Source organism: Cololabis saira, chromosome 3 (assembly GCF_033807715.1).
Source record: "Cololabis saira isolate AMF1-May2022 chromosome 3, fColSai1.1, whole genome shotgun sequence".
Taxonomy (NCBI): Eukaryota; Metazoa; Chordata; class Actinopteri; order Beloniformes; family Belonidae; genus Cololabis; species Cololabis saira.
Window position 1 is genome coordinate 25,769,821 of NC_084589.1, and position 18,131 is coordinate 25,787,951.

The 18,131-nt window shown below is 38.3% G+C and overlaps 3 protein-coding genes across 3 annotated transcripts; 2 read left to right on the forward strand and 1 right to left on the reverse strand.

Annotated features, from left to right (window-relative positions):
• Positions 1-10,650, forward strand: nmt2 (N-myristoyltransferase 2). Its single transcript, XM_061716822.1, has 12 exons — positions 1-178; positions 2,558-2,675; positions 3,888-4,029; positions 4,567-4,685; positions 4,767-4,858; positions 4,948-5,064; positions 5,171-5,341; positions 5,441-5,549; positions 5,652-5,822; positions 5,904-6,071; positions 6,260-6,397; positions 8,436-10,650. The coding sequence occupies exons 1-12, from the start codon at positions 69-71 to the stop codon at positions 8,454-8,456; spliced, it is 1,476 nt and encodes a 491-aa protein (XP_061572806.1). The 5' UTR covers positions 1-68; the 3' UTR covers positions 8,457-10,650.
• Positions 10,651-11,565: 915 nt separating this feature from the next.
• rpp38 (ribonuclease P/MRP 38 subunit) lies at positions 11,566-14,436 on the reverse strand. Its single transcript, XM_061716823.1, has 2 exons — positions 14,381-14,436; positions 11,566-12,837 (listed from the first exon to the last, which is right to left on the reverse strand). The coding sequence occupies exon 2, from the start codon at positions 12,828-12,830 to the stop codon at positions 11,994-11,996; it is 837 nt and encodes a 278-aa protein (XP_061572807.1). The 5' UTR covers positions 12,831-12,837; positions 14,381-14,436; the 3' UTR covers positions 11,566-11,993.
• An 816-nt stretch (positions 14,437-15,252) lies between these two features.
• Positions 15,253-17,295, forward strand: acbd7 (acyl-CoA binding domain containing 7). The gene is made up of 4 exons (XM_061716826.1): positions 15,253-15,350; positions 16,225-16,342; positions 16,430-16,492; positions 16,901-17,295. Exons 1-4 carry the CDS (start codon positions 15,339-15,341, stop codon positions 16,972-16,974), a joined length of 267 nt encoding a protein of 88 aa, XP_061572810.1. The 5' UTR covers positions 15,253-15,338; the 3' UTR covers positions 16,975-17,295.
• Positions 17,296-18,131: the final 836 nt, after the last annotated feature.

The window sequence follows — 18,131 nt, forward strand, 5'->3', positions numbered from 1 at the left end:
TTTCCCCATCCCTCCCGTCTGCTGCCCCTCAGCTCTATTAAAGGTTGACTGGCTTTAATACAATAAAAATGGCGGAGGACAGTGAATCTGCGGCCAGTCAACAGAGCCTGGAGCTGGACGACCAGGATACGTGCGGGATAGACGGAGACAACGAGGAGGAGACCGAGCATTTGCAGGGGTGAGCCGGCCCGTCCGCTCCACCAGCAGCAGCCCCGTAGGGGGCTAGCGCCATTACTGCTAACGTTAGCCGCCACACACACAGGCAAGCTGCTAACGAGACGCCTGGTTTGTAGGGAGTGGGGTTCTTGTGCAGTATGCGTGGGATTGGGGCGTTTATTTGTGAGTAAAAGTTGCGCGTCCCCGTTGAAAGACGTTGACATCCGTCCGCCAGGACGGACCGTTATGTGGCTATGGTCTACATAGCGGCTCAAGGCTGATTTATGGTTCCGCGTTAAATCGACGCACATAGTCTACGGCGTATGGTGCGCGTCGCCGCGTACCCTACGCCGTAGGCTCTGCGTTGGTGCCTTCAATCCGCTGTCAGGCGTTGCTATGGTAGCTCCGTTAGCCCAGCGTGGCTCCAGCAGTCAGAGCGGTTACAGTCAGGTTACTGGCCCAGGCAGGGACAAGACTGGGGTTTGACTTACACTACATGTAATGATACATGACTAAAAGAACTGAAATCATTAAAAATAAATAAATCTATTGGGTGTTTTGAAAAGATTGTGAAATATTTTCGGTTATTTTCGCTCACTGTACAGTAAATAGACGAATGACAGCTCTAATTAGGCAAGGCAAATTTATTTATATAGCACAATTCAACACAAGGTAATTCAAAGTGCTTTACATTGACATTAAAAGCAGCAAGACATAATTAGACAGTAAATAACAAATAAGATTGAAAAAATTAAGAATAAGATGATAAGAAAAGAAATAAAATAATAAAAAGCACAATCTGTTAAAAGTAAGGGCAGTAGAGTACAGTAGGTAAGTATTTAATTTAAGAGTACGCTTCAGTAAACAGTAATGTTTTTAGTCCTGATTTAAAGGAGCTGACAGTTGGAGCAGACCTCAGGTCTACAGGAAGTTTGTTCCACCGGTGAGGAGCAGAATAACTGAACGCTGCCTCACCTTGCTTGGTTCTGGTTCTTGGGAACCACAACAAACCAGATCCAGATGAACCTCAGGGGTCTGGGAGCTTCATAGGAACTAACAGATCCAGCATGTATTTTGGTCCAAGACCATTCAGTGCTTTGTAAACCAGCAGTAAGATTTTAAACTCTGTCCTTTGACTCACTGGAAGCCAGTGTAGCGATTTCATGACCGGTGTAATATGGTCCAGTTTCCTGGTTATTAACATATACCGTATTATTGTCACGACCATTCGGCGCACCGTGTGGAAAGGCGCACCCTCCGTTTTGTGTGTAATTTTTGGATTTAAAACACACATACGGCGCACCGACTGAAAAGGCGCCGTCTACAGACACGGAGCGCGCACACACACTCGCTGCAAAACACACCCGCGCGCTGTAGAACACACACAAGCACACGAGTGCTTATTTAAAAATAGAGCGGGAGCAAAACTTAGTTTGATTGTATTTTGTATTTTATTTCCGTAGAGGTAGACATGGTTATTGAAAGGTGCATTGTTACAGCATATCATTGTGGTTATTATTATTATTATTATTATTATTAGTGCACAGTGATTGATTACTCTGAGTGTTGAGAGTTTGATTGATTGATTGAAATCTGTATTTCGAGCATACAGGGGGAAAAAAACAATTACACAAAACAACAAAAAAAGAATACAAATAAACAGTCATTAAACAAAATCAAAGGGAAATAAACCATGCACGAAAAGGAGTAGGAGGAAGTAAAAAACTTGAGGTCCTACCCCTTGTTTCTATTTCAATTTTGCTTGAAAACAAAAATAAGAAAAAATATAACGGCAAGCTTTACTTTATCAAAAAAAATTATACCTGTTATTACCTTTTATAAATATAGTACAGCACTTAATTGCAATATTATACCTGAGCATTATAAATATACTTGAGCATTATAAATATTATACCTGGGCATTATAAATAAATGATATACTAGAGCAATTATACATTTTATATATATATATATATATATATATATATATATACATACACACGCACGCACACACATCTTATCATAAACAATATAATCATTATTATATATACATTACATTATGCTAAATTCCCACACAATCACTACCTCATGTCTCCTCTTCCCTGTATTTGGCAAAAATCATTTCTCTGTATTTGCTTTTGAACCTGTACATGGTTGGACATTGTTTCAGCTCCTCACTCAGACTGTTCCATAGCCTCACTCCACTGTTTGAAATGCAAAACTTTTTGCTTGTAGTTTTACATGACTGTAATTTAAAATTAATTGGTTCCCTTAATTCATATCTCCCCTGTCTTTCCTGAAACATTTGCTGTATTTGTCCAGTTCATCAGAGCAACAGGAGGTTTGAAGTGAAGTGATGTCCTGTAAGTTTGTTGTTTTTCTCTTTTCTTCATAACTGTAGTAGTCCAGGGGGGGACTTGGGGGCCAAGAGGAAGAAGAAGAAACAGAAGAGGAAGAAAGAGAAGCCGAGCTCGGGGGGAGCCAAATCTGACTCTGCGTCTGACTCTCAGGAGATCAAGGTGGGATGATGGTGATGGCCGAGGGAAGTGTGCATACACTGCTTTTTGGTGCATAGGATACAAGTGAAGTCAAATACCAAGTACCCTTATGCACGTAGACAACAACTCAATAAAAAAAAACAGTTTGGTTTCTATGATGGTCAACTGTTTCCTGCTATGGTCCAACCTTAAACAATATTTTTATTAATTTTTCACTTTTACAAGTAAAGGATGGATACATAAAAAGAAAACAGGCAAACAAACATACAGAACAAAAAACAAAACAGCAGCTCAGATCCATATAAATAACACCCTGGGATACAGTAAAAATGTACTGTATGACCAGTCAAGAAAATCCCTGCAACATGATATTAGAGACATCAGGCTCTACATAGTTCAAGTAGGGCTCCCAAACTTTATAGAATTGGTCTGTTTTTGAATGTAATATACATGTAAGGTACTGTAATGGCACTGGATCAAACACCACTCTTTACCAGCCTTTAACAGTTGGTACTTTTTCCATTGATCCACTGCAATAGAATATTCTTCGCTGCAAAAGTAAGAATACAATACAGCGTTCTATTAGGTTTTGATGTTAAGTGTTGTCTTTGGAGGCCCAATACGATGGATACGGGTCCATGTCCAGTTTTAAACCCAATATCTTTTCTATTTCAGATAGCACATTAGACCAATACATTTGCTTCTCTCTTTTTGTTGATACTAATAGACACATTTTACTCAGTGCTGCTCAAAATTAAATTCTCACAGGAACATTTGGTGTTTGACTTCGCAATGTATTAATGTTAGATGTCCATGAAAAATGTAATATTAAAGGGGATGTGCCATGACATTAAAAGTGCATGCCATTGTGTCACAAAAGAAGAAGAGGGGCACACAACGTTGGTAAACAATATGGAAACCATGATTATTATAATTATGTGCTACCTGCAGGTTTGGCATTCTTCCACTGCTTCGCAGTCAGTAGAAAATATGTCAGTATTGTAATGATATACACTGAAAAAATAACTCTTGACCATGATACTGAGGGATTTCAGATTTCAAGTCTGTAGAAGATTTTACAGAATGGCAGAAGTTATAATAAAGTATTTTATCTGCTTGCATGCTATTTAGAAAATTTGCAGTTTAGTATATGTTATAGTGGTAGGCATAGTCAGTTATCAGGTATTTCGCTCTATCCTTACTCTTATTTACACATCACTTTTTTGCACTCAGAACCCTGGTTTGCCCATTCAGAAGCTCCAGGACATCCAAAGAGCAATGGAACTGCTGTCCTGCCAGGGTCCAGCAAAGAGTATTGATGAGGCAACGAAGCACAAATACCAGTTTTGGGACACCCAGCCGGTCCCAAAATTAAGTAAGTGCCAGTGAAAATTAGGTAAAGTGAGTAGGTCCAATGATTCAAGTTTTTATTTTATTTATTTATATATTTTGTTGCAAAAAAAGCTATTTGAGTAAAGATCTTATTGAACAAAAAGGCATTGAATTGCTATCTTAAACGGTGTTGATCATGATAATCTTTCTTAAACATAATTTTATTATTATTTTTGCCCCACACCAGTCTGTGTTGCTCTAAGTGGGTGTACAGGAATCATACCTTATTTAAACTGGGTGTCCTCAGTTGTATTGGATTAACATGTTTCTACAACAACTATTGTCAGATTTTGAGGTCTGTAGATGGGCTCTTGACACAAGTTGACTAGATGTTTATTGGACATGATTGATGCCGTCAGTGGTCTTGTGGTTTTATAAAACTTGAAACGAAAGTTGGATTGCCCAGAATGCTAGCACAGGATATTTCCTGGTCCACTGGAGGTGGTGATTTAAAAAAAAAATATATATATTTTTCTTTTCTGGTCTTTTTAAATCTCTGAGAGCTGTGCTATTTCTGTAGATGAAGTTGTGACAAGTCATGGACCAATTGAAGCTGACAAAGAAAACATCAGACAGGAGCCATATTCTTTACCTCAAGGCTTTATGTGGGACACTTTGGACCTCAGTAATGCGGATGTGGTAAGAAGAGTGCTTGTCTAGAAATAACTCGGATATAAAAATATCTGTCTTGAAATATCTAATTTAGCATTTCTTTTTCAGTTGAAGGAGTTGTACACATTATTAAATGAAAACTATGTGGAGGATGATGATAACATGTTCAGATTTGATTATTCACCAAACTTTCTCAAATGGTAAGCAATTCTGACAGGCTTGTTTACTTTGTTACATATTTTTAATGTATTATTTATTTTACTAAATGCCTCCTGTTGTTCACTCTCAGGGCTCTACGTCCACCTGGCTGGTTACCACAGTGGCACTGTGGAGTGAGAGTATCGTCAAATAAGAAGCTTGTAGGCTTCATCAGTGCCATCCCTGCAGACATACGCATCTATGATACGTGAGCACTCTGACCTGAGTTTGAAGTTGGCAAGGAAATGATATGAAGTAATGGATACCTTTCTATTATACTGCAAAATCCTTATTTGTTATTTGTGTTGCTGCAGGATAAAGAGGATGGTAGAAATCAATTTCCTGTGTGTTCATAAGAAGCTGCGTTCAAAGCGTGTTGCTCCTGTGCTAATCAGAGAGATAACGCGAAGGGTGAACTTGGAGGGAATATTTCAAGCTGTGTACACTGCTGGAGTTGTACTACCTAAACCTGTGTCTACGTGCAGGTATGACAACAATATTCAAACACAACACACAGCCCATCTGGTAAGAAAGCATTCCTCCTGAGCTCTTTTTTCTGTTTATTTCCATTTGTTTGGCTCCAGATACTGGCACCGTTCTTTGAACCCTAGGAAGCTTGTGGAAGTAAAATTCTCCCATCTGAGCAGAAACATGACCCTGCAAAGAACCATGAAACTCTACAGGCTATCAGACGTAAACACTTGCACGTGTAGTTTCAGGATCTTTCTTTGATATTCTCATATACTGGGGAAAAAAACCTGAGAATTTGTCTCTTGCACTTTCCATTGCTTACAGAGCACCAAGACTCCAGGTCTGCGGGCGATGGAGAGGCGGGACATCCACCAGGTGTCCGAGCTGTTACAGAAATACTTGAGACGTTTCCAGCTTGCACCTTCAATGGGAGAGGAGGAAGTGGCTCACTGGTTCTTACCGCAGGAAAACATAATTGACACATATGTTGTAGAAGTATGTGGAATTACCTTCTATTCACAAGTAAAAAGGTCACACTGCCTATATAAATAGTTGTTGTACTTCTCTTTTTCTCAGGGCGCAGGAGGCGTATTGACTGATTTCACTAGTTTCTACACTTTGCCCTCAACTGTGATGCATCACCCTCTCCATAGGAGCCTAAAGGCTGCTTACTCTTTCTACAATGTTCATACACAAACCCCACTACTGGACTTAATGAATGATGCACTGATCCTGGCCAAACAGGTAATGACTTATTTTTTTTCCCTATAAAACATTTAAAATTCAAATGTTTGCCAAAACCAAAGTAAGTATGACTTGTATGAGGTATTGATTTCATGTTTAGGAAGATGGGTAGGTGCCTGTATTTTGAATGCAGGTATTTTGTAACTGCTGTTTAACTTATCACAATGTCCATTCTGTGTGTTTTACAGAAAGGTTTTGACGTGTTCAATGCCTTGGACCTAATGGAGAATAAGATGTTTCTGGAGAAGCTAAAGTTTGGCATAGGAGATGGAAATCTACAGTATTACCTTTATAACTGGAAATGTCCCTCCATGGACCCTGATAAGGTCAGCTGCACGATTTGCCTAAATTTGCAGATTACCGGTACACAATGCGCCCACTAAATTTAAAATGAAAAAAATGTACAAATATAGGCCGCACTAGTCTATTAGACGGAGTTATGTTTGATTTAATTCGAACAGTTTCGTTGGTCCACTGTGACCTGTTTGTTAATTTCGTTGGTCTGATGTGACGAGGCTAAATGTAATGGGGGCATGAAGCTTGTTAGCTTGTATAAATCCATAAATTAGCTGCATCGTTGTAAAACCCGCAAGGTTCAAAGCGTGTGGAAAAAGTAGCAGCTTATAGGCTGAAAATTATTTCCAAAATGGTTGTTTATAATAAACCTCAGTTTAATGTTATTGTTGTTTCCTACTGTGCCATACACTTAAGAGCTGCACAGGTTAGGCCAGTTTCAGACTACATGACTTTCAGATGCGCCAGATTGCTGTGTTGTTCATATTACATGACTTGCTGTTTTGTAATTGGGTGTTTTTTTAAGTCATTTTACCGTTCACATTAGGTGACTGCTTCTCAGGGTCAGAGAGCACAGAATTTTATTACAACTTTGTCACCTGAGTGGACTCTAATACCACATTTTATTGATAAAAAAAAAAACTGTGATAAATTAGGCATAACCATGTGCAAAACACAAGTTCACTATTTGACAATCATCTGAGGGAGGAAACAAACGGTGCAAGGTGTTTGAAAATGAAGATATATAATTGGCTACCGGCTCATTACAGTATGTGGTGTGGTGTGGTATGAGCGTGTCCTCTTTGCTTCATGGATTTCATCTTCCAGATTCCCTACCTCGTGTTGATTTGTATTGGTCTCTCAGTGGCTGTAGTTTGGATCGAGATTTCCCTCTACAGCTCCAGATGTTCAGTTTAATATCTGCTGGTCATTGATAATGGCAGGGTAACGCTTTGGAGAGCATCTTGACAAGTCTTTTGTCTTGCATTGTCTCTCACACGCAACAGTCAAGTGTTCACTCCCAACCTCTGACCACCTGCTGATTTGCATCTAACCCATTGACGAGCTCTGTAACTGTCGCAAGCTTGGCTCAACTACTGTCGTCATAGTAGGCGTTTCTTAATACCTAGTTTGGATTTATGTACTTAGTAGTTCATACTTGACAAGTATGACCCAGGAGAATATCCTTTAGAAAACACAAGCACGCTGTAAAACATTGAATTCCTATTTCTGGCAGCTAGCTTGCTTGCTTCAGTGATTGACACCAGACACTATAGATTTTAGTACAAAAGTTGGTAAACGCTTACATTCAAGCCATACTGTACCATTACTGGAAAGTAAATTGCCTTTTTCTCTTATTCCTTTTAATTAATTTCTTGTAACCCTCTAAGCAATTGATGATATTCTGAAGAAGTATAAAAATATTTTTTCTGAAAGTGTTGCTGTATCTGGTACTTCCACTAGATCAGTTCAGTTTCTTGCAATACTAAACTATGCACAAGCCACTGGAAATTCAAACAAAAACTGTACAGGTCACAAAACACTATTGCTACCTTTCATCAACACTTAAGTCTCCTAAGATCCACTAAAAAAGTTCAGATTTGTAAGTAAATCTCTTGCTCTCTACTCAGAGTTCTCTGATCTGAACACGTATTTAACTGAATTCAAAAACACACCTATTCAACAGTTTACATCTTGATTAAAGCCCTAGCAAAATCTAAAGTTGTATTTAGTAGAACTGAGAAAAGAAAAGTGATGGTAAGCCTTTTGACTTATTTATTTTTCTTAAATGGCACAGTTACATTTTTTTGTATGTTGGGCTGATAAAAGTTCCGTTTTACACACAAAGATCATGTCCAGTTGATCCACATACAAGGTTTTCATCTAGTATTAATGAAAAATACTGTGAAACATCAGATTTGTCATCAAAATCAGGTATTTTACTTCTGAGTGTTAAGTTCTTACATGAGTTAACATCTGTAAGGTTTATTTCCGTCTCTTTTTGTATGTAATTTCTTTGGTTTTTTTTGGTCAGAATTCCTCTAACGGTGGGATCAAACTTTGTTTCAGGTTGGCCTCGTCCTTCAGTAGCAGCTCCTTCACAGCTGCAATGCAGAAACATGGTTGTGAGTGACCTCCAGATATTCCTTACTTGGACATACAGGTCGCCCAAGCTCAACAATGAGAACAACAACAGTAAATCAAACCTGATGACCGGATGCTGGTTCACCCAGCGCTTCTGTCATCAAGAACTTTCTCAGTCCACCTGGAGGTGAAAACTCTTAATCATCCTGAATGTGAAGTCATGCTATGCCTGAGATATTCATATTGTACAACGCTCGACATCTGCTTTCACTTTTAAAACACACCGGTTTTTTGCTCAAGACGATGCCTTGACATTGTGGATTTGTTTAGTTTTTCGTCCACAACAGACACTGTCGCAAGAGGCTGGCATACCGTTTAATTTCAAGGATCTATGTAAATGATAATCATTGAGAAAACAAGTCAAAAAATAGTTAACTGTATTCCCGTCTGTTTTACCGTCTCCTAACGGTTGATTTTGCTGCTTCACATATTGTTTTTTCCCCCCTTTTCATATCATTGTACTCAATCAAGTGTCTTTGTTGGCTTTTTAATAATTTTTTTTTCTGAGTAGGATTTTGGCACGTAAGTGAACACCTTTTTGTCCACACCCAAGGGACGAATAACTCCACTTTTAAATAAGCAAAGCCACACAAACACTTTCAAAAAACACACATGACCAAGAAGGGTATCATCTACCTGGTGCATTGATATGTTTATATAGTTGACTGTACATCTAAAACCAGGTCGCATTTATTCCTGTAGTACGAGTTTGGTAGGGCTGATCCAATGCATTTCCTCATGAGCTGTGTAGAAGTCACTGAGTTTGTTCAAAGCGATTTTTTTATTTTTTTTTATTTACATTTTTTATTAAGAATGTATTGCTCTTGATAAAGCACAATTTTCCGATTTCATAAACAAGCAAAAGGGTCTATATTTAAGACTTAAAGCATTTCCAGTTCAATCGAAAATGGCTTATTTAGTTGAAAAGGGACTTTTCAAGCGGCCACAACTATTTTCTTGCATTAGTTTAAGTCAATATTTCTTGTGGATCACTTGCAGGAAATCTGTCACTGATTTGGGAGAGTATAAAAGCTGCTCCTGTTCAGTGGATATTTGGTCAAAGTGATACACTTAATACACACAATATCCATCCTTTCAAACTTTACTGGTGGGTTAAATGTGGCTGAATAACTTTTTTTCTTTTTTTGCTTGTCAGGTACATTTTTTTCCTTCATTCATGGTACTGTATGTCGTTTGACAGAAAAATACAGTAACATTTTTTTTCCATAGTGTGCTGTTAAACTTAATGTTTGAGAGTTGTGATATTTATAATTGTACATTTCAAAATGGTTGAAGACATTTCTGTTCCTTTTCCACAATATTTCCTGCTGAATAAGCATCCAAACTGACTTTCTGAGGGCATTTGGTATTTCTCTGTGCTTGAATAAGCAAAATGAAGAACTTTGACTAAACAATGTTGGTAGACCACTTGTTCTAAGGTGGAGCTGTCGCTTTTCTCAAAGCGTACATTTTTTTCCTGTGATATTTTTGCTGACTTAATGTTTGATGTTTCTGCTCATGTGGCTCTGAGTATTTTACGACATACAGTAAAGGATGCTTTAGTCTTTTTCTTTGTATTTAATACAAATTCTTTACAGATTAGCCAGAAAATGATAAAAGGTAAAACAATGTTTCAGGGTTCAGATTTTTTTATTTTATTTTATTAAGTAAGAGTTCATCTGAGTTTATGTTAACAGACAGATGCTACTGGCATTAACTTAATTCTGATAATGGGTTACTGAGTCAACGATGTGCCTCGTGGATGCTCTTGTCACAGATGTGTTGCCTGCAGCTGTTTGAATGAACTTGGAGCATGTTGGTTCTGCTGCCATGTTGATTTCTAGCATTGACGTTACTCGCCACAACCTATAGTGAGAATTATTCCCAACGTACCTGCCTTATTTTAAGGAGTTTGTTTTTTTTCTTAAGATTTGAAAGCTGGGTTGAGGTAGGCTTACTTTTGAAATGACAAACAGCTTAACTGAAGAACAATATTTTTATTCAACACCATTGTAAGCTGTGAAAGCTGAAGAACTTGTACCAGCATCATTTAGACATGATCCCATGCAAACAACAGTCTGTTTCAACACACATCAGCTATACCAGCATGGATATTTGAATAAACTTACTTGAAAAATTACTGTGGTGTAACGTCTTTTCACATACACACACATACAGTGAGAGTTGTTTTTCACCCCGGGACTTCATTAAATTGTTTTTTTTTTTGGGATATCTTATTATTTGTAAAATGGTATACATTTCAGCTAGTTTCAAACTAAATGGGGTGTACTGAAACCCATAACATCATATGCCTGCACCTTTAATAATGAACAGATAGAACCTCAGGTCTTAACAGGAAAATGTATACATTTTAAGACAATGCAGAGCTGTTAGAAAGTCCTTGGTGGGAGTATATATAAATCAGCTTTTTACATCTCAAGTGGAATCCATTTGTAGTCTCAAGGGATCATATTATGAAGTTCGATTTAAACAAACTGTCCATCCATCCATCTTCTTCCGCTTATCCGGAACCGGGTCGCGGGGGCAGCAGTCTCAACAGAGATGCCCAGACTTCCTTCACCCCAGACACTTCCTCCAGCTCTTCCCAGGGAGTCCAAGACGTTCTCAGGCCAGCCAAGAGACACAGTCTCTCCAGCGTGTCCTGGGTCTTCCCCGGGGTCTCCTCCCGGAGGGACATGCCTGGAACTCCTCCCTAGGGAGGCGTCCAGGAGGATCCGGTACAGATGCCCAAGCCACCTCAGCTGACTCCTCTCAATGTGAAGGAGCAGCGGCTCGACTCCGAGCTCCTCCCGGGTGACTGAACTCCTCACCCTATCTCTAAGGGAGCGTCCAGCCACCCTGCAGAGAAAACTCATCTCGGCCGCTTGTATCCGCGATCTTGTCTTTTCGGTCACTACCCAAAGTTCATGACCATAGGTGAGGGTAGGTGCGTAGATTGACCGGTAAATCGAGAGCTTCGCCTTTCGACTCAGCTCCTTCTTCACCACGACGGTCCGGTACATCGACCGCATAACTGCGGACGCTGAACCGATCAGTCTGTCAATCTCCTGCTCCATCTTTCCCTCACTTGTGAACAAGACCCCGAGATACTTGAACTCCTCCACCTGAGGCAGGACTTCTCGACCCACCCGGAGAAGGCACGCCACCCTTTCCTGGTGGAAAACCATGGCCTCGGTTTTGGAGGTGCTGATTCTCATCCCATCTCCAAAGCAAATGGAAACCAAACCTCAGGATGTCCCACATCTGTGTGACTGGGCAGAGTTCAGTCAATCAGCTCAATAAAACAAAATACTTTATATTGCCCAATACTGACTTTTAATAGAAATAAAAGAATCAGAGAAATAAAAGGTTTTGCATCAACTTGTCCAAACAATGTTAAGAGTAAAAAACCAGAGGACAAAAAAGAAAAAAAGAAAACCCAACCAAAAACCAAGAAAGATCTTAAATGAGTGACAGTTTTTCTTATTTTCCAGGCTGTTTCTTAGATTTTGCTTTTCTTTTCCTTGCCGGGTTAGGTACAATTCTTTTCACTTTGAGTGACTGTAGCGTGGAGAAGAAGGGAGAATCTGGGACCTCAGATTCACTCACCAATTTCCGTTTTTGGCCTCTCATCTCACCACCTTCTTCCTTTTTCTCTCCCATGCCAGTAGGTTTTTCAAGTGTTACTCTTGGTGTTGCACCTTGTAGCCACACAACGTCCAGCGAAGGTACTCTTGGTTTAATGGCATCAATGGTGTCACTAAATATCTCATCTTCTTTAGAAGAACACTGCCTGAATCCAAGCGCTAAGACACTTTTCAGCCCAAGCGGCTCTGACACACTCTGGCTCAGGCGAGGTACCTGGCAGGCCGGCACACCTCTTGTGGCACTCAAAGCGATCAGGTGATTTGTCATATGATTTGGTCTGACAGACTTGCACACAAGGACAAGTTGGAGCTCATTCCTCTCTAGAGCCTTGGTGACCTCGTTGATCCCAATGGCCAGCTGTCGTCTGGCTGCCACATCTGTCCAGCCGTTTCTGGTGGGATCGCAGACCTTTACGTCTCCACTCACCTGCGGAACAGGTTCTGATGCTGGAGCAAGTTTTCCCTCTTTCTTTTTCCTCCACAAGCGAAACACTTTCTCCTCTTTCTTCTCTAACCCCGTAGAGATGAGTTTGTCCTTTAAAGTTTTCAGGATGAAAATCATGTCCTCTTGGGGAAGCGAACTCCATTTTGAGGCTAACGGTGATGTGAATGAGGTCTTGGCAGGAATTTGCCTTTTCTGTTCCTTCTTAGCTGCCTTCCCTGGAGTTCCCATTCCTCGTCTGTAATTAAACCATGATCAACCAGAGTAAACACGACAAGTTAAAGATAAAATATTCCAGTATTTTCAGAAACATAACATTTATCCATATACTTCCTATAAAAGGAAGACGACAAAAGCACAATCTTCATCATCAGCGCTCCATTTGTCAATTATAATTTTTTTTTCCTAATATGAATCTTTAAGTTCTTGTTTGGGACATTTTCATATTGTAAAAGACTTTTACTCCAGTGAGAATCTTGGGCTTTCGGGTGTGCACCAACACCAATTATCTACTAATTACTACTACTACTGTCATTTAGCAGACGCTTTTATCCAAAGCGACTTACATCTGAGAGAACAAACACACCATTTCACCCAGGGAGCAATTAGGGCTGAGGGGCCTTGCTCAGGGGCGCAAGGTGGTTCATCTTGGTTGCCTTGGTCTTCCAGACCCAAGCCCACCTCTGTAGCCACTAGACTACTACTCTTAATTGAATGCATTCTTTCTGATATGTTCTCCATGCTGCTGGCTGAAACATGTGGCCACAGTATGACTGATCATCATTGTGCCAATTATATTTATTGAAATTGTGCAGCCGTTTTTAATCCTCCAAATATACCCATGCTCATTTCTTATTTTCAAGCGTGCAGTCCACAGAAATTGGGTCCCAAATACATTAGGCCTGTAGAGATATTCCATTAGACACATCTGGAAGGGAATTTTATGGTGAGAACCCAAGGAAGGTTTTCTTACTGCTCACCCACTAGTCATTTGTGCAGAATCACACACAGAGTTTATATGAGTTCATGGGCTTGTTCTACTTCTGGTTAAAAAAGAAAAGTACAAAGGCTTGAAATTTTGTGCTACTTGTGCTTAATTTATTTTTTTATTCTGTTATTATTTTATTATTTATTAAAGTACTTGAATTTACTTTAAGATTATTTTAATTTAAGCTATTTTTTAATCTAATTTGCCTAAAGATGATTATTTTGTTTTTTACTTTTACTCAAGTAATTATTTGGATGACTACTTTTTACTTGTACTTGAGTCATATTATTCTGAAGTAACAGTACTTTTACTTGAGTACAATTTTTGGCTACTCTACCCACCTCTGGTCAAAAGTTTTGCATGGTACCCCTGTCCTTAATATGTCACACAAAAATTACAAAACAAAATCAGCATGCTAATCTTACTTGAAATGTTGACATGGATGTTTTGGTATTTTTAGAAATCAATTCATCTTTACAGAAGTTGTGACCAGCAGCTAAACGTTTCCACAACACTGAAAATTGTATATTTTGTTGACGATACATTTAAATGCAAAGGTGTTAAAAGGTATGTTTGACATCATTCAGAAAACCATCATTGCACATCATTGCACATCATTGCACATCAAGCTCACTACACACGAGACCCTGGAGGATGTAACCCAACAAGAGCATGCCAACAAACATCACGTTTAAATTCAATATATATATTATATATAAAGAAGTCCAGGGCGTCTTTATCGCCGTTCCGACTATATAAATGACAAGCAGGAAAAACATAAAACAAACCTTACCTTCAAAAGTTTCACGGCAGCCAGCGTGTTGATCAATTTCACGGTTTACATCGCCATTTTGTTTGAATTTAAAAACTTTATTTAAACAAGGAGGAACAGCGTCGACAAGCGTTTAAAGAGCGTCAGTCAAGTCGCACAGAGACAAAACATGCTGATGGTTTATATATATATATATATATATATATATATATATATATATATATATATATATATATATATATATATATATATATATATATATATATATATATAGTTGAATATATAGAGCGTTATCTTGAGCCAAGCATTTATTTCGAGAATAAACTATGTAGAATCGTTAACTGCAAATGCCGAGTAGAGTAGCATTGCAACAAAGCCTGATAAACATGAAAGTGCAGAATACGAAATCTCGTTGTTATAGTTTTGCATTGGTAAAACACATACCCTAAAAAATTTAAATCCTATATAATTCAGTGGGGAAAGGAACATGCAGGCAAATACAGTGGAGTAAAGGTAGGAAATAACATACACAGGCTGTAAGTGATATTGATCACATATTAAAAAGTATGGACAAATATACATTTTATAAAATTTCAAGTTTGCAATTTTATGTTAGTCGTTGTTATATGTTATATGTTATATGAATTTAAAAAAAGGTCTCCAATGTAAACAAGTGTAATGCTTTCTTGGAATAATGCCTTTTAGTTGACTTTGTATCAGCGAATCTGTACTGTCATGAAACTGTACCTGATCCTATGCAATTCTTCTAATAAATTCTTCAATCAATCAATCAGTCGCAGTGGAGTTTATGTTTGCCGCAGTGATTGAGGGTTGCAGACAGCCAATCAGCTGCTCTGCAGCCCTGTGCTCCCTCCCTGCAGTCTTCCGCTTGGTGGACCGATTTATTGCGTTGATACAGCTGCAAGAAATCCTCCGGAACAAGCACCTTCAGCTGCTCTCCGTTCCTGCATCCACAGCAATGTCTCTCGAGGTAAAATACCCCAGCTTCACGTTTCATTTATATGTTATCAATTTATTAGGCCCTATCGTTGCTATGAAATTGTCAGGCGTTACTAGGTTAGCACAGTTTAGTTACTGTAGTCTGATCCATCTTTGATGAAATGAGATGTAAGAGAACCACGTCTATACTGTATTTATCATCCGTGTCTGTGGTCTGGATGTTTAAACAAGAATATATATATATATATATATATATATATATATATATATATATATATATATACATATATAGCACATTTCTCCACTGAGGGATGAATAAAGGACTATCTAATCTATCATAATACAGTATTAAAAAAAAAGGTGAGGGGGGGGCAATTTATCAACACTTGGTATATAATTCTTATTTGTATTGGTTTAGGTTTTTTTTACTTATTTTTTTATTTCTGTGGCTTTAAAATGATGTCAGGAACGTGGGAACGATTGCACTACTGGTTAAGAGGTTTGTGGGTTAATATCTATCCTAAAAGGGTCTGTAATTATATGCTCTGCAATGTCCCAGATCTTTTGTAAAGCAGATTATTCAAGCAGGGACAAAAGCTGCAGCTTGAATAAAAGCCCATTGTTTATGTAGAACTTGCGCCCCAATCGGTTTCCTAGGCTTTGACCCATGGGTAGACCACGATGTTCACATTTCTGATTCACTGTTGTCTGTAACTAATTAACATGCATATTCTTATCCTGTGTAATTCCCTCTGCATCAAATTAGATTACATCATTTGTCTGACTGTGGAGGGAGAACACTTGCTCTTACATTTCCTGGATAGATATGTGGTGATGGTTATGTTTTGAATAGTCAATGTTAAGTGCAGTAACTGTTTCTCGTTTGATCATCTATTAACTTGCAGACAGAATTTAAGACAGTGGCAGAGGATGTGAAGAAGGTGAAAACAAAGCCTACAAATGAGGAGATGCTTACACTATACGGTCTTTACAAACAGGCCCTTGTCGGTGACGTTAACACTGGTATGACTTGATGCCTATAAACAGAATCCTTTTCATGCATCATATTAAAATTCAGAGAACTTTATCTGTGGTGTTTTATCATTGTAGAGAGGCCAGGAGCTCTGGATATGACAGGGAAAGCAAAGTGGGATGCCTGGGACTCCAGGAAAGGTGCAGTTTTACTGTTTATGTTAAACATGATGTAATCAATCAGTTTGAAATGTAAAAATTGCTGACGAAGAACTGATGCTGAATATGTATAATAAACTTTACAAAGTTTGTTATTCATGTTAACAGATGCTGATCTGAGTATACACAAGCTGTAACTGATATTGATCACATATTTGTTCAAACTTAAAAGGTATGGACAAATATACATTTTAAAATGACAGATTATTAGAAAAAAGGAAGACTGTATGCCCTGAAGGCAGCTTGGATGTCTCTACTAGTGGAGCTTCAAACAACCCACTCACATTTCCATCCCTAAAGACCAATGTCACTGATTTATGATTTATGAATAGAAACAGACTGATATATTGTGTTTTGATTTCAAATCTTTTCTGTTTCTGAATTTTGCAGGAGTGTCCAAGGATGATGCCATGTCAACCTACATCACGCATGCTAAGGAAATCATCAGCAAATATGGGATGTAAGACTTACAATAAACAATAGAGGCAGGATTAATGCAAAAATGAATAAAAGACTACTAATTCAATTAATAAAAAAACAGATTGTCTACAGATGTAATGGTTAGGCAGAATATTTTGTCATTTGACATTTCTTCCTTTTTCAGGTATGTTTTTTTAATTTTTCATCATTTTGAATTTATATAATTAAATGACTACTATGCATTGATTAATTATGTAAAAATGTAACTTTACTAATTCAGTTGAATGCACTTATTCATATCTTAGATCACAACAAGAAATTAAAAGGTGTCAAATATGAGCATACACGTTTTAAAAAAATAAACTTTTTGTGTAATGGGGCATTTTGTGTATTTTTATTAACTTAAGAAAATGTGAGAACCAATTCATTTTAGCATAAATACAAAAAGACGTGATGGATGAATTCTCATTAGCTGCACTGGATTAAACAGCTGCTTTGGCAGGAGAGGTAGGGTCTGAACCCTGTGATGTAAAATGAGCTGTTCGTATCAGCAGTGGTTGATTTTTCAAGGGTCATCAGTTTTTTTGAGACTTCAAGAAAGATTAACCAGTATAAGGCCAGGTGTATCATATTTGATACATGAATTTCTGAAACCTTTCTAGCATCCTCTTAATCAAAAAAATTGGAAAAAAGTTTCATACAAATCAAAAAATATATGTAGTCAAAATAGGGAGTTCAAGGCACTCTTCTTGTGGAAAAATATTAAAAAGCCTTTATTGAAACATGGCAAATAAGTTTAAAAACATGGGAGCAGAGACCCATGCGTTTCGGCGCAAGCCTTCTTCAGGGTACTGCTCAAACAGGAATTCCTAATGATATACACCTGCCCTGCACAGGTAGGAAGTCACATGAACCATTTCCCAGGTAAACATTACATGCAAGGGCCACTAGGTGGCCACGCAGGTGTCAAAAGCCAGGCTTTTGACACCTGCGTGGGCCTCTGCTCCCATGTTTTTAAACTTATTTGCCATGTTTATATAAAGGCTTTTTAATATTTTTCCACAAGAAGAGTGCCTTGGACTCCCTTTTTTGACTAGATATTGTTTTTTTCCCTAACACCAAAGAGCGCCTTCAAGATTTTTTCTGAACAATTCCCTGAGCACTTCGGATTTTTTCTTCACTTGACAAAACATATATATAT

Excerpts from the sequence above, each read along its gene's own strand:
- nmt2 (XM_061716822.1), top strand. The coding sequence starts at position 69 with ATGGCGGAGGACAGTGAATCTGCGGCCAGTCAACAGAGCCTGGAGCTG. Across the intron at positions 179-2,557 it reads GAGACCGAGCATTTGCAGGG|TAGTCCAGGGGGGGACTTGG; the intron begins GTGAGCCGGCCC and ends TCATAACTGTAG. Across the intron at positions 4,030-4,566 it reads CCAGCCGGTCCCAAAATTAA|ATGAAGTTGTGACAAGTCAT; the intron begins GTAAGTGCCAGT and ends CTATTTCTGTAG.
- rpp38 (XM_061716823.1), bottom strand. The coding sequence starts at position 12,830 with ATGGGAACTCCAGGGAAGGCAGCTAAGAAGGAACAGAAAAGGCAAATT.
- acbd7 (XM_061716826.1), top strand. Across the intron at positions 16,343-16,429 it reads TGTCGGTGACGTTAACACTG|AGAGGCCAGGAGCTCTGGAT; the intron begins GTATGACTTGAT and ends TTATCATTGTAG. Across the intron at positions 16,493-16,900 it reads TGCCTGGGACTCCAGGAAAG|GAGTGTCCAAGGATGATGCC; the intron begins GTGCAGTTTTAC and ends TGAATTTTGCAG.